General features: G+C 40.2%; 1 protein-coding gene across 1 annotated transcript in view; it reads right to left on the minus strand.

Annotated features, from left to right (window-relative positions):
* The window catches only part of LOC123000215 (neurexin-1-like), a 103,181-nt gene extending 89,563 nt beyond the window's left edge, over positions 1 to 13,618 (minus strand). The window contains exons 1-2 of the mRNA XM_044378181.2: positions 13,481 to 13,618; positions 9,026 to 10,705 (exon numbers count right to left, since the gene is read on the minus strand). Coding sequence (XP_044234116.1) covers positions 9,026 to 9,797 — 772 coding nt within the window. The 5' untranslated portion in view covers positions 9,798 to 10,705; positions 13,481 to 13,618. The remainder of the gene's footprint in view (positions 1 to 9,025; positions 10,706 to 13,480) is intronic.
* Between the last annotated feature and the right edge of the window lie 601 nt (positions 13,619 to 14,219).

A 14,219-nucleotide genomic window follows, 5' to 3' on the forward strand; every position in this document is an offset into this window, starting at 1 on the left:
ATTTACTTGTGCATTTGGGTCATGAAGTACAATATATCACTTCCTATTTTTACAATGTTTCTGGTTGTATAAATTAAACATTTAGTCCCTTAAGCTTCACATGTAACAATTTTAGATAAATAATCACGTTATTTGCTGGGGGAAAAAATGCTGCATTCAGATAAAGAGTTTAAGCTGAAAAGTAGTATCTTCCATATGGCAGCTATAGTTATATGCTACCATGCCAGCTATTTCCCTAAGGAAAGTCCAGGCACCCTTAATTATAGAGAGACATCATTACTTAGAAGAAAAACATGAGTCTTTAATTTCCTTGCCTCTGCTGGACTGGGGCAGTTCATTCTGCTGAATCAAGCAATGCCTCAGTAACACTTAAGCTTAGCTGGTTTCACATACAAGGCCTGGTCTTGTTAGGTCACCCACAACTGCAGCTCCTAAACTGTGATCAGTGTTGTTTCTGTTATGGAATGTCATCCGCACAGAATTCATTATGTCTATAATTAAATACAGAAAGCCCCGCCTGATGTTAGGGTGCTTGTGAAGCAACTGTTCTTCTTGGCAGCTCCTCCTCTAACTTTTGGACCACCAGATCCCTCCTGGGAACCAACCTAAGAAAGTGCTATTTGAAGTAGCACCAGTTTCCTGTAACGTGGCGTCAGTGTATTTCTAATTACAGTACAGACAGTTTTGAGCACAAGTTACTAGACAAGAGTCCAGGTCAGCACTTTGGCTTGCCAGGTCAGTCTTGTTCTCCTCCCACTTCCTTCTAATAATAGTGTCTCATATATACCAGAAATAGCATAGGGAATACATCTTTCTAACTCTAAGAACTGCTCCTGAATTCAATTTTAAGCAATGTGTTGGGAAGCCAAACTTATCCAAAAAGAGACACTACCTTCTCATTATGTAATTTTAATTAAGGGTCCAGTATACCATCATCTAAACCTTCAGCAGAACCATGTTCTAACTCAGCAAGTCTAAGTGTCTACTTATGTGAGGGGGACAGATCTTTGTACTTGTGCTAAATCACCATGCATTTTGATAATTTCAATAATGTTATCTGAAGTGGATGTAAATTCTGTGTTGCTTGTTTTGTGAAAACTAAGTATTTTCGTTCAGAAGATTAAGAATTGTAGTTCTTTAGATGAAATATACTGGGGCTTTATTTCTAGTTACATTAAAGTAAAATCAACCCATTAAGCATAATATTAATAGAAGGTCAACAAAAGCAGCAAATAAGCAAGTGTTACAGAAACAAAGTGCAATGAATTCTGACAAGCTATTCTGTTTCTTTATTATCATGACATTAGGAAATGGCACTAAATGTAAGGGTCTGCCACAATCTTCAATTCTGAAGGCTTTATTATAAGTCAGCCATTCATATCAGCAGCAAGCTGACAACTCAAGAACAAATTCCCAGCATCCACTAGCTGTTTATTAAGAAAAACACACAGGTTATGTCATATAATAGACAGTTGCCTGCTGGGGCAATGGACACACCTGGGCTCAGATTTCAGCTCTGCCACTGAGCTAGGGGACTTTTGGCAAGGCAGCTCTTCTAATCCGCAGTTTTCTCCTCTGTAAAATGGGAATTTTATAAAACCTATCAAAGTACGATGTTGTAGGAATACAGAAGTTTAGAGGGACAAAGCATACTATACAGTGTTTTTCACTCAGTAAACACTAAACAATAACATGATTCTGAACAGAATAATTTCAAATTATATTCAAACACAAAAGGTGTTTATGGCACCAAGAAAGGAGGGGCATTTAGTTCACCTTCTGAATAATTTTATGCCTAATATTTTGGGGAAGAAACCATGCATATTTATAGATTTAGAGAATATTATGAGAGTTATGGTTAGACTGGTAATGTCTTTTTTTTTTCCAATATCCCAACACTCATTCAAATATTTATTAAGCTCTTACAACATACTCATCATTCAATCACTTAAAATTCCAGTAATTGAATTGTCCTAATTGGAAAACTTACATTGCTTGAATGTGTTGGTAGGACTTTAGTTCAATAGATGCTAATTTTATCTGTGTTATCTCTATTTTATCTATGTGTTATCTCTATTACAAAAGACACAAGAAATTGGAAACAAGTTAAAAGGTGTACAGGTGTTTAAAACAGAATACTCTCCTTACCCTTAAAATTTATTCATATATACATATACTTGCTCTCTGGAATGTTAGAAATATTTGACACTTTTGCCTACCATTTTAAAATATGGATTTCCATTAAGAATTCCCTCATAAAGTGCATTTTCATATGTATTTAGGGCATGAATATGTACACACTACATGTATTCATTGAGCATCATTCTTTTATAACTTGAATGATTTTTTTAAAGTAGAGCATATATAAAGTATCTTATGTGTATATCTTATGTGTAGATACTTTATGTATGTAAATCTTAAGTGTACACATAGTTCAGTGAGTCTTTACAAATACATATATACCCATGTAAACATCACCCAGATTATGTGAAAGGCTTCACTGCGCCCTCTTCTAGTCAATACCACTAAAAGGTAACCCCATTCTGAACTTTATCACCATAGATTAGTTGTGTCTGTTTTGAACTTCATATAAATAGAATCATATAATATGCACTCATTTAGCTGCTGCCTTAAATTATTCATTTCATTTGTTCAGATTTTACACAGAAGGAACATGGGGACGGATGCCCTCTTTACTCAGCTTGTCTGTACCAACGTATCAATGTGTAATAAGAAAATTCTACCAAATCTTATATATACTACTGGGCATAAATAATCTAAACTTCATCTAAAATGACCCCAACATAGATTTATAAAAACATGTTTAACATTTTCACTATTAACATTTACAAGATTTTAGGGCTATCTACCCTGATGCCATTGGTTATCTCTTCCCAATGTTCACGTTTCTCTGGGAGTTTACATCTATTAACTACTCATACTCTGAAATAGGTTAGAAGTATTAGAAGTACTAGACAACAATGTATTAGTTGTCTGATTATGTGTTTCTCGATTTACAATCTTGAAAATTGAAATACAGAACATTAGTGATCTTGCTCTACTTAAAACAGTTGATTTACAGGCAACGCCGTATCTGGAATTTAGTTGCTCAGACACCACGCCACATTCTGTTTACACACATTGTGTAAATAACATGGCAAGAAAAGAATTTGAGCGAGCACCACACCCATTCCCATATTCAGGTAGAAACACATGAAATCCATGCTTAAGAGAAGAAAAAAAAAAAAAAAGGCATGCAATTTCGGAAGAGCTCTAATACAACTAACCAAAAAACTTTTTCTTTTTCCAAAACCTTATTGGGACATTTTAAGACTTACTATTTAACAAAGACCAAGAAAATTACCAATTCTTGTTTTTTCAGTAATAGAAAAGGGACTGAGCCATAAAATTATATATAAGTGCACAAGAAAAAAGTATAGGAGGTTTGCATAATATTGTTTCATACACCAAACTCAAAACCTTTAGAATATGTGAAGTGAGTATGAAATCAAAACTTTCAGAATGCAAAAAATTATTTATTCTGAATTATGTCATATACACGTGTGCACTTCTTGAAAATACAGTTTGCAGTAAAACTTCAAACAGCAGTTTTATATCTCCAGAAAAAAAACAAAATGTAAGTATCTATGATACTTAATTTTCAATGAACATTTATAGGAGTTAACCCTGCATGCGGTGTGGCCACCAAATGTTTATTGAGAAAGGGATACAGAATGTGGTCAATGACTGCTTTTCAGGAACCAGTGTAGCTCAGGGTGCTGATTCTCACAATACAGCTAAGAATAGCATAAATATTATATAGTGCTGGTCCTTCCTGTAGTCAATCAGGAGTTACTTTTTTATCAGTTTATTATCACATTTCATCTAAAGGTATCCAAAACTGGAACATGATTTCACTGGCATACATATAAATTTATGCTAAAAGTATTATCTGTTTATAATAACTATAAGAGTATCTTACTTAAGCTTTTAAAGCTCGAATATATTACCTAGCTTCTCTGCAGATACATGTAAATAACTTTAACTTATAGGAGAGTCTCAAAGACAAATCATAAATAGGACAGGCCCATTAGATATCTATATCTACACACTCGAGTAAATATAGTAAGCATAACTATGTAAGTATAGGATTGAAATGAATAAATATACTAGTTTATATGTACGGTGATAGTTTTTACAAATGTTTTTGTATAAAAGTCTCTCATAATAAAAATTCTCAAATAAATAAAAGATTGAGAACCTAAGCAATATTTTTCTTTATTGCAGCAGTTAAAATATTGAAAGCCTAGAATCAATCAACCAATATATCCTGTCACAAGAAAGGCATATTGAGCAAGGTTCTTGGAGGGCACGACATAGTATGACATTCACTGCCAACAGGCTCCAGAAGCCTATGGATTTGCTAGGTTTATCTGAGGAAACTACATGATAATCCACAGAAAGGGTTCTGATACTTTTTACAGAAAGAACCAAGTGTTCCTAACAATGAATGTCCTTAGATTTCTATATATAACCAAACTCACAAAGATTCTAAGGTCCTTAAAGAAAGAATCTTGTTTTTCCCTATGTCCCCCTCACTCAGTCTACAGCTTACAGTGGGTACTTCAACAAATTCTGTTGACTGACAAATAGAAAATAATGTTTTCTCTTTTTCTCTGGCCCCCTATCAATGTGTTCCCTACACTGTAGCCAGAGTGACATTTTTGAAATATAAATTTGATAATGGCACCCTCCTCCCCACCTTCCATACTAAACTCCTTCAAATATTTTTCCATCACTTTTACCATAAAGATTCAAATCCTTGATATGGTCTGGAAGGCCCCAAAAGAGCTGGCCCTACTCCTCTAAGAGCTCCATACTCCAGGGCCTTCTCTCAGTTGCTTGAATATGCCAGGCCAACTCTTATACCAGACTTTTGTACCTAGTTTTTGTCCTCTGCATTTACATGGTTAACTCCTTCTCATCTCTCAGATTTTAAACCTCAATCTTCAGGGAAACCTTCCTTGATTAGGTTAGTTCACGCTATTTTAAGTTCTCGCAGTACCATGTATCTGTCCTCCAAAATACATACCACCATTTTAAGTTTCCATTTACTTTTTAAATAACTATGTCTCTTCATTGGAATGCAAAGGTCTAGCAAGGTAGGAACTATTTCTGAGAGTTTACTCACCATGTTTTTTTTACCTGAGCCTGCTACTCAGACACTTACAAAGCGTTCAACCAGTATTTGTTGAATAAAGAAATGAATGTAGAAATGACTAAGTGAATATTGGTGTCGATCTGGTCACAGTAGTAAAGTCATAGAAAGCATGGGCTTTATTAAGTGACATCTATCACACTACCATGTTTAGTAATATTTAGTAATTAGCCATTGCAAGGATATGTGTTTATGGCCATTTAAACAGTGAAAGTAAATAAAAGTGTCTAGTATGTCTAGTATGAAAATTTAATATAAATGACCCTAAAATGCGTGAAACCTGGAAATCATTTTTAAAAGTAAAACTTCACTTCTTATTGATCAGCCTTTTATTCTCATTTTTAAGCTGGATAGCCATGGCATTCACTAGTTCTTTATAGCTGCTAAGAAACTATTAGTCCTCTTAAGTAGAAACTTATTAAATAATAATGGTCCTGGGGCACTTAGATGAGTATGATTCACTGAAAAAGCTATGTGCCCCATAAGCATCCATCATTCAGGAAAGACGACATTCTTGGATAGTAGAGTTCTGAGGCCCATTTTCAGGGTCAAAGAACATTAAGTAATACATAGGTTAGTTCTATTCCATCAGCCATTTATACATAATTTTTTTCTCTTGAATAATGCCTGAACCTGAAAAAATATTAATCCTTATAAAATGGAAATCTTATTCAGCAGAGAAGATAATACAGGGCTCTAGAATGAGAGTGCCTGCTCTTGTATGCGGGCTCTGCCACTAACCTGGTCATGACATATAACCTTTCTTGTGTTCTCTTTCCAACATTACATAAATAAATACATAAAACTTGCTAGGCTTGAATAAACTATAGTAAGGGTGAAACTCAGATCATTAAATAAAAATATTCTAGAAAACCACAGATGCACAAGTTGTTGCAAGACATTCTGGGCCATGGCCAGGGGAAAAAAAAAAAAAGAGAGAAGAGAGAAAGAATATGATTATTGTCTTTTTTAGTTCTTACTCTATTTTTAATATGAAGGCAACTAAATAATATTAGACTTTATTAAGTTAAAAAAGAAATTGTGGTTAGAACTAGATATAATTTGAATCTTGTTTAATGTTTGCTGTTAATTTTTTTTCCTAAATTTTCTCTAATGAATGTGGATTTGTTCTTAAACTAGTTTTTAAAAAGAATGTGGCAATCAGAGTAAATACTGGCTAGAGGGAGGGCTCTGCTCATACTTCATCTGAATAGAAACCATCTATCCCTGGCCATCAATTCATGATTGGTGCTGGGAGAGGCATCCATTCTCAATTAATTATTTAACAGTCACTTGACACACATGAAATAGAGAAAATACATAAAAATGAAGCCAATCCTTCTGGGCAGATCGGCTCTGCCTTTATCACTCCATCTCCCATTTCTGTGATAATCAAAAGAATCCAGCCTTTTGTTTTCCTTTCGTGACTAGTGGTGATCTTTTACTCCATTTTCAGATCAAATTTTCAAACGAATCAATGCTCCAGAACCATCCTGATGGATTCTCTTTTCTGAATTGAATTACCTTAAGCATCAGGTATTATACCGTTCAATTATGCATCTTGGTAATTCCAAATTCTTCCTCTTATGGAAAGAGCCTATCCACTGACAAAATAAAATGCATTTCAGAAACATCTAATTCTGCTTCTCTTCAACATATTACTTTTGCCACGCTTTCTCCACTCTTAAGTGTTCCTGATTATGCATGATCCCTGGATCCCTACATTTAAAATGCACAAGAAAATAAAAATTTTAATTTAAAACACCCTCCCACACAGAACAAGCTGTCATTGTGTCATATTTGTTTCCTAATTTAAGGAAGGAAGTTATATCTCATGTGTCCTTCATTAAATGGTCTGCTCTGTATTTTAAAGTGGCATTGTGATACGTAGAGCAATTTTTACCATAAAATGTTCATTTTTAAAAATGTATTTCTATTAATCAGTGCAGAGGTATGGAGCTTCAAATTATAATACAGCAAATCATCATATGTACCTGCTATTTCATTCAAGATTTACAATTAAATTAGGTATGGGAGAGGAAAAACATGTACTGTTATATTTTCGTAAAACCTAACTATAAAGCCTGGTACTAAATCCATGGAAATTTACTGGCCAAACTGAAGTGCAGCATAGGCCATGGAATACACAGGCTTCTATGATTACTTAAGCCAAAACATAATGAAAACAAAAACCTTCATGAAGGCAGAACATAAAAACATAACCCTTTACTTTTTTCCCCCATAAACCCATGAAGGCTACATAACTCTTCTTTTTCTGATGACCAGCTTTTTCCTTCCTAACAAATTCCCTTTGCTGTTTAAACAATTAGAAATTTTATCAAGTCTTCATTTCTCTTCAAGTCAGATGAGAGAGAACTGCCAAGTCTAATAAGATTCACAAGGGCTAGTTCCTAATAGCAGTGTCAGCAAAACAAAAACAAAAACAAAAACAAAAAACAGGAGACATTATACAATAAAATTCTGCCACAATAGAGCTTTTGTCCTCACAGCTTTCAAAATCAGATTTAATAATTCATCTTTTTTAAAAAAAACAATTGCAGCCATAAATGTCATTTATCCATGTGCTGTCTTGATTTGACCCATATGCTATCTACTTTAAACCCTGACACCTCTCCTGCTCAGCCACAGATATATCCATGCTTCCTCTTTTTCATATCAGACACTTTCTGTTCATAGGCTTTTTGGTATTTATACAATATTTTTCCTTGGTCATCATCGTGTAGCAATATTGGAGACAGATGGATGACTGAGTTTTATTTATTAAGGGGAGATAACAAAACTTAGGTATGATTTTTTTTTCACACTTCCAATCCTTAAAAACAGAATCCATGTTGGCCCCCCTACTCAGATAAATATCATTAGCTAAATGTACTCAGAAAATCTCTTGCAATCCTTCATATGCATCCCCTGTTTATTAGCCTACAGAAGCTTCCCAGTCCAACAACGTCTGAATTTCTGTTATCTTCCCAAGACATCTGCTAATTGAGAAATATGTTATTTAATCTCTAACATTTCTAAATACTAGCTGACCTGTCTTCCACTTCAAGAAATCACATAATTTTTCCTAAACTGACAAATGTTGGACTTGGACATAACCAGAGAAGCTAACGTTAATTCCAAGAACCCTTCTCCTTCTAATCCAGAAAACCTTCACATGTGCCCCCTCCCACGGCCCCCTTTTTCCACAACCAGGACAGGACTTTATACTTTACTTATAAAAGGCAAAGCAGTTCCTATGAATCCTGTTCCCCTTCTGTCCTTCACCATGAATAACAAACGTGGATACTCTCAACCAGAGCGAACCTCTCCTGCACTTGATTCTTGATTCACACCAAATGTGTGCCCAATCTTCTAGATGCTTGTCTGCATCTTAGGGGGAACATCTGTGTCTTACAGACTGAGAGGTGGTAGAGGAAAGCACAGCGGTTATTCAGGCGGGCCATGGCCCAATGAAGTTAGGGAGCAGCCTGACAAAGAACCCGAGGATATGAAGAGGAGAGGTCACTCTGCTTGCCCCTTGGAAGTAAGCGGGTTGGCACAAAGGGTTCCCAGGAGAAAACTGAACCCGGAAATGGGGCTGCTTAACCATTAAGCGGATGCCAAGGGAGGAGCTGTGGGAGGTGTTAAGGCAGAGAGGCCACAAACAGGTCTTCACCTTGAAACTAGCTGAAACACACTGTCCAGAGAAGGAAGACCCCATGCACCAGCCGGCCCCGCCTGCCTCGCCCTGCCTCCCCGCACCCTGCCCAGGCCGAGGCCCCCGGTGGGTCGGGCGTCGGGCCTTACCTTGGCTGCAGTCCTTGCCGCGGAAGCCGGTTCGCGAGCAGTCGCACACCGCCTGGTCGTCCACCACGGAGCACACGCCTCCGTTGAGGCACACCCCGCCCTCGCCCTCCTCGCCCGCCTCGCACGGGCTCCCCCCACCGCTATTGGGCGGCTCGTCGTCCAGCTTCACCTCGCCGCTGTCCACCGGCAGGGCCTGGGAGGAGTTGACCCTCACGTCGCGAATCCACCCTTTAAAGGGCTCTCGCTCCCTTACGGAGGCCAGCGTCAGCTTGAGCGCTGCAGCGCGCAGTTCCGGGGGCAGCCCCCCCACAAAGAGGCCGCTGAACACCGTCATGTCCCTGCGCTTTGACTTCACTTCCACCCACTTGGCCTCCACCTGGTCGATGAAGAGCGTGGTGTTGCGGAACTGCCGGCGGATACGCACGTTGTGCCATGCGCCGTCGTTGACCGGCGTGTCAGCCAGGAGCGTGGCGGGCTCCGCACAGAAAATGGAGAAGCTGAGCTGTAGGCGGCCGCCGCGCGTCAGGATGAGCTCCAGGAAGTCGCAGAAGCCCTCGTCGTCGAAGTAGAGCACTAGGCCGCGGGCACTGCGCGTCTTGAGCTGGAAGCTCATCTCGCTCTCGCAGCAGGCGTTCCACTTGGGGAAGCGCGTCCACTGGCCCTCAGCGCCCGGGAACTCCAGCCCGCTGCCCAGCTCTGCCCAGCAGCCCAGGAGCAGCAGCGAGAGGCACAGGAGAAAGCAGCCCCCGCGCTGGAGAAGCGCCGTCCCCATGCTCGGGGCTGGGGTGCGGCGGGGGGGTGCCGGGGCCGACAGGGTCAAAATGGTCCTGGACACCGTGATGTAGAAATAAGGGTCCAGAAACAAGTAGGGTAAGGAGATAGGCAGGAGTAGGAGGGATGCACCCTCCTTTATCTAGCTCTTTTTTTCTTCTTCTTCTTCCAGCAGCCCCTCCCTCTCTCCCGATAGTCCCCTCCCAACTGGAAAACGTAGACCCCAGTGGTACAGGGGAGCAGCAGATCTTCCAGACCAAAGGGAGGATACACTTTGGAAGCAACGTTCTGGAAAAGGCGTTAACAGAAGGTCAAGGGAAGTCACTTATCCATTTGAGTCCGATGACCTAGTTCAAGGGCATCAGTGGTGTCAACAGATGCTTCACTCCTCAAATACTGTCATCTGCCAGGTACCATCAGTGGTACCGGGAAAAAGCAAAGCAGTTAGAGTCTGTTAAGAAGCAAATACCTCTCGGGGAAGTACAAGAAGCCAGCAATGAACCAGGATCCTTGGATACTTGTGAATGCCTCAAGTGTTTCTCCTCCAGATGCGGTGTCCCAAACCGGAAGGGAGAGACAGGTTCCTTGCCTCTTTATGGCACCACTTAACCCCTGAGTAGCTTCAAAGGCCTGCTTCTTCTGTCATATCATGGACTTCCTGCACCACTGTAGCCAGCGCAGAATTCCTTATGCATGGCCTCACAGGCTGGATTTTACTTCTCTTTTTCCCTCCCCAACAGTAGGGTTCGAACCCAGAAGCTGTGGAATAGCCAGAAGCTGTTAGATGTCACAACAGCTCCTCTTCTTTTCTCTCTCCCTCTGCAAGGCCAAGCTAAGATGCCAGCATATCAATTGGTTGTGTGTTGGTGATGCATTTTGGTTTTGTCTTTTTATAAGGACCCAGAAAATCTGCAGAGAATTAAAATAAAAATTAAGTTCTAAAGTCATTTATAGTATCATATAAATTATTATTCAGCTCAGAAACCAGGTGTAAAACTAGAGCTGGTAGGAAGCCAGAGTTAACCTTACTGGAAGGGGCTTATTTGTCCTGATCTAGCCAGGAAGACCTAATGTCTCCTAATAGTTAATATTGCACTTTTACAATCAGTCATTACACCCTTGCAGTTCATTATAACTGTTAATATGCAACCCTCTCAGAATTTTATAGAGATATGTTTATGGTGATCTTTTACTTTTTCTGAGAAAGCTTAATTTTTAAACTATGAGAAGGGGAGGAAAAAAAGGCCCTTTTAAGGACTTCTGCTTAACATGTGTACTGATAACATGGGCAATAAAAATACAACCTACTCAGATCTCAGTTAATACAGATTTCACAACAGGCAAAGGAGATCAAACCACGACTGGAAGCTGCTGGCTTGGATTTGGTTAGCATTCTTACCATTTTATGTTTTTCAGAGAAAGAATATTGATAGTTTCTTGGGAATTTCTTTTAAATTTCGAACAAGTATTTTTGTCCTTTTATTAAAGGAATAATCTCTTTTAGGAGAAGACATCTAACTGGCATCCTATCTATTTGGGGCAGCATTTATGTCTCAATTGCCATAATATTAACTCCTCTAAAGAAGGGTAAAGTGTTAATATTTTGCCAAACAGTGTAGTGATCCTAACTCCTCTTCAAGTCCTTATCTGGCTGTCAGCTCTTAGAATTTGTGTGGTCAGACCAGCAGTTGGCATGTGTGTCACCTTAGCTGCTATGGCTCCAGAATGCTAGAATATAAAATCATATCTTTGAATCACTCATTATAAAATCACCTCTTTAACCCTAATCTGACAGGTTCCTGAAATGGTACAGAAATCATAAGTAGTGAATTGTTTTTAAGTCATTTTTTTTTAACCAAAGAACATTACTCTTACATTATGCCCCCCCCCCAAAAAAAAATCACAAATGGTTCTTCTGGTCATGTCAAGCAAACACATGCATTTCTCTCAGCATTTCCCACTATACCCCACCCCCTCACACACACACATACACACACGCACACACATTTATTGCCTGGACACAGAAGCTCACTATCCAATTAACACTTTTTTTTTTCTTACAAGCTGAAACTAGCAGTAATTTATGGCACCGCATTGTGCTGCTGCTCCTGCATGGAGGGAACTGAGAGCATTTCTCTTCAGTACAGAGCAATCCCTACAGGTGTCAGCTGAGAGCCACCACCAAGCTAGGGGATCCCACTTCAAGTTCCTCCCCAGATGAAATTGATGACTGGTTCTCTCTTTTTCAACACACATACAACACAACAAACACACACACATATACATATTGCTCAGTAGAAATAAAAAAGAAATAAAAATCTCAGTTGCTTATTTATTATGGCTGATACATTCCACACCATCAGCAATCACCAGCCATATCTTGTCTACTTCTGTGCCAAGCCCAAAGAAAGGTGATCTTAAAAATCATCCTAAGATAGCATATTATTCAATATACTCTCATTTTTAAGTGGACTTGGGCATCTGCCAATTTTTCAGTCATTTGCAAAATAAATCTGGAATTTTAAGATCAAGAGTAGTGCTTTGAAACCATCCAGAAGCTTATGTGTTAGAAAACCTTTGTGTGTGTGTGTGTGTGTGTGTGTGTGCGCGCGCGCACGCAAGCATGAGTGTCTATGTGTGTGACTCAACTGGAGCCGATTATTTTATTAATTAATATGACATGATCACAAAACCTTTCTTCACCCCTCTCTCCTGCCCTCCTCCACTAATGCATACCTTGCCAATTTTTTTAAGGGATAGAGAGTGGGGGGAACACACATATATTCTTACCACAGGGGAGGTCAACTGACTCTCCCAGTTCTTAGAGGAAGCTCATTGTGTGTGAGAGAGTATCTGTATTTATATGGAGAAAGGATTCTCTCTAGGTGCCGGAAAAACCTGGTGAGTTCACAAATTAGAGGATGAAATAAAAGAATCTGAAAAACAACCTTACTGCAGCCAAAGGAAGAAGCGCTCTAATTCAAAAGCAGACTAACAGCCTCATTAATCTTTTCTTTCGTTTCTAGAATCAAATTCATTCCCAAGCCACTAGAAGGATCGATACAGTATGCTCATCTGCTGCAGTTGCATTTATTTTAATATGTTTATAACACACATACACATATGCACACATATCTTTCCATGCATCCTTCAATATATACCATCGCAAAGAACCTGAAATCTTTGGGATAATTTATAGAAGTGCCTTCCCCCCCTCGCTTTTGCGAAGTCCCTCAATACCAATGCACACCCAAATTCTCCCTGGCTTTCCCGCCCAGTCTCTAAGCTCCATCTCTAATACCAGTGCAGTTTCTTGGAGCCTGGAGTCAACTGCACAAATTAAGGATAGGCACAGCATGGGGCTGATGGGGAAGGGAAATAAAGATGTAGGTACAGATATATTTTATTGCTTTGGTTTCTAACTTGTCTGTTTTCTTTCTTTTGCTAATAAATCACTGCATTCAGCCTTTAAGTTACTACCTCAGTTCCACCATCTCATTTTCTTCCCATCTATTTAAAAAGCTTCATGCAAAACAACGAAGATCTATACTCCTCCACCCTCCCACCACCCATCCTTCCTTGTGCAATTGTGGCAGATCCTGGCTCAGTTACTAGGGAGAAATATATCCTTCTCCAGGTTGCCTCGCCCCATCCCCTCCCCCAACCCAAATTGAGCTTCTTTACCTGCCCGGTTATTCCCCTTAGCTGGACCCAGAGCCTGAAGCATGCATCGGTCAAAGCGAATTTCCTGAGGTCTGTGGATAAGGCGACTGTCGCTGCCTTTTCAGAGGCGTCAGGCTTGAGCGTCTATCTCCAGGAGTGCGGGAGGGGAAAACAGGCAACGGAGGGGAGCAGGAGGAGGAGGAAGAGAGGGAAAGAGCTGGGAAGGAGGAGGCGGTGGTGGAGCCTGAGAAGGCTGGGTTACGTGACGCCGGGTGCTGTCCTTCTGAAAGAGAAGGGCGGAGCTGAGCTCTCCGCAGTACCATGGAGAGCGGCGGGCCGTCCTCAGGCGGGGATACTGGTGGGCTCGGCCCGCGGGCACAACCCCTTCAGGTCGGGATGCTGCGGAGCGAGGTGTTTATATCTTTGCTTCGTCCCTTTGCAGGGGAAGCCCGATCCTGGAGGCGGGGACCTGCCGCAAGAGCTTCTAACTTGTCACCACCCACCCTCCCCCGAGAGAAAGAGAGAGAGAGAGAGAGAGAGAGAGAGAGAGAGAGAGAGAGAGAGAGAGAACCAGAGAACCACGTAGCCTACTGAGCATGCCCAGGCCCCTGCTAGACCCACGGAAACCTGTGTGGAGATTCCACTTCTCCGGGGTTTAGTCGTGATTGGGCGAGGGTACCTGAAAGGGTGCCAGGGAAGAGCTCGGCAGCTAAAAGGAAGGGGGCAAGGAGTCAGTGATTAAGATGAGCTCCGGTTTTAC

Source organism: Ursus arctos, unplaced genomic scaffold (assembly GCF_023065955.2).
Source record: "Ursus arctos isolate Adak ecotype North America unplaced genomic scaffold, UrsArc2.0 scaffold_8, whole genome shotgun sequence".
Lineage (NCBI taxonomy): Eukaryota > Metazoa > Chordata > Mammalia > Carnivora > Ursidae > Ursus > Ursus arctos.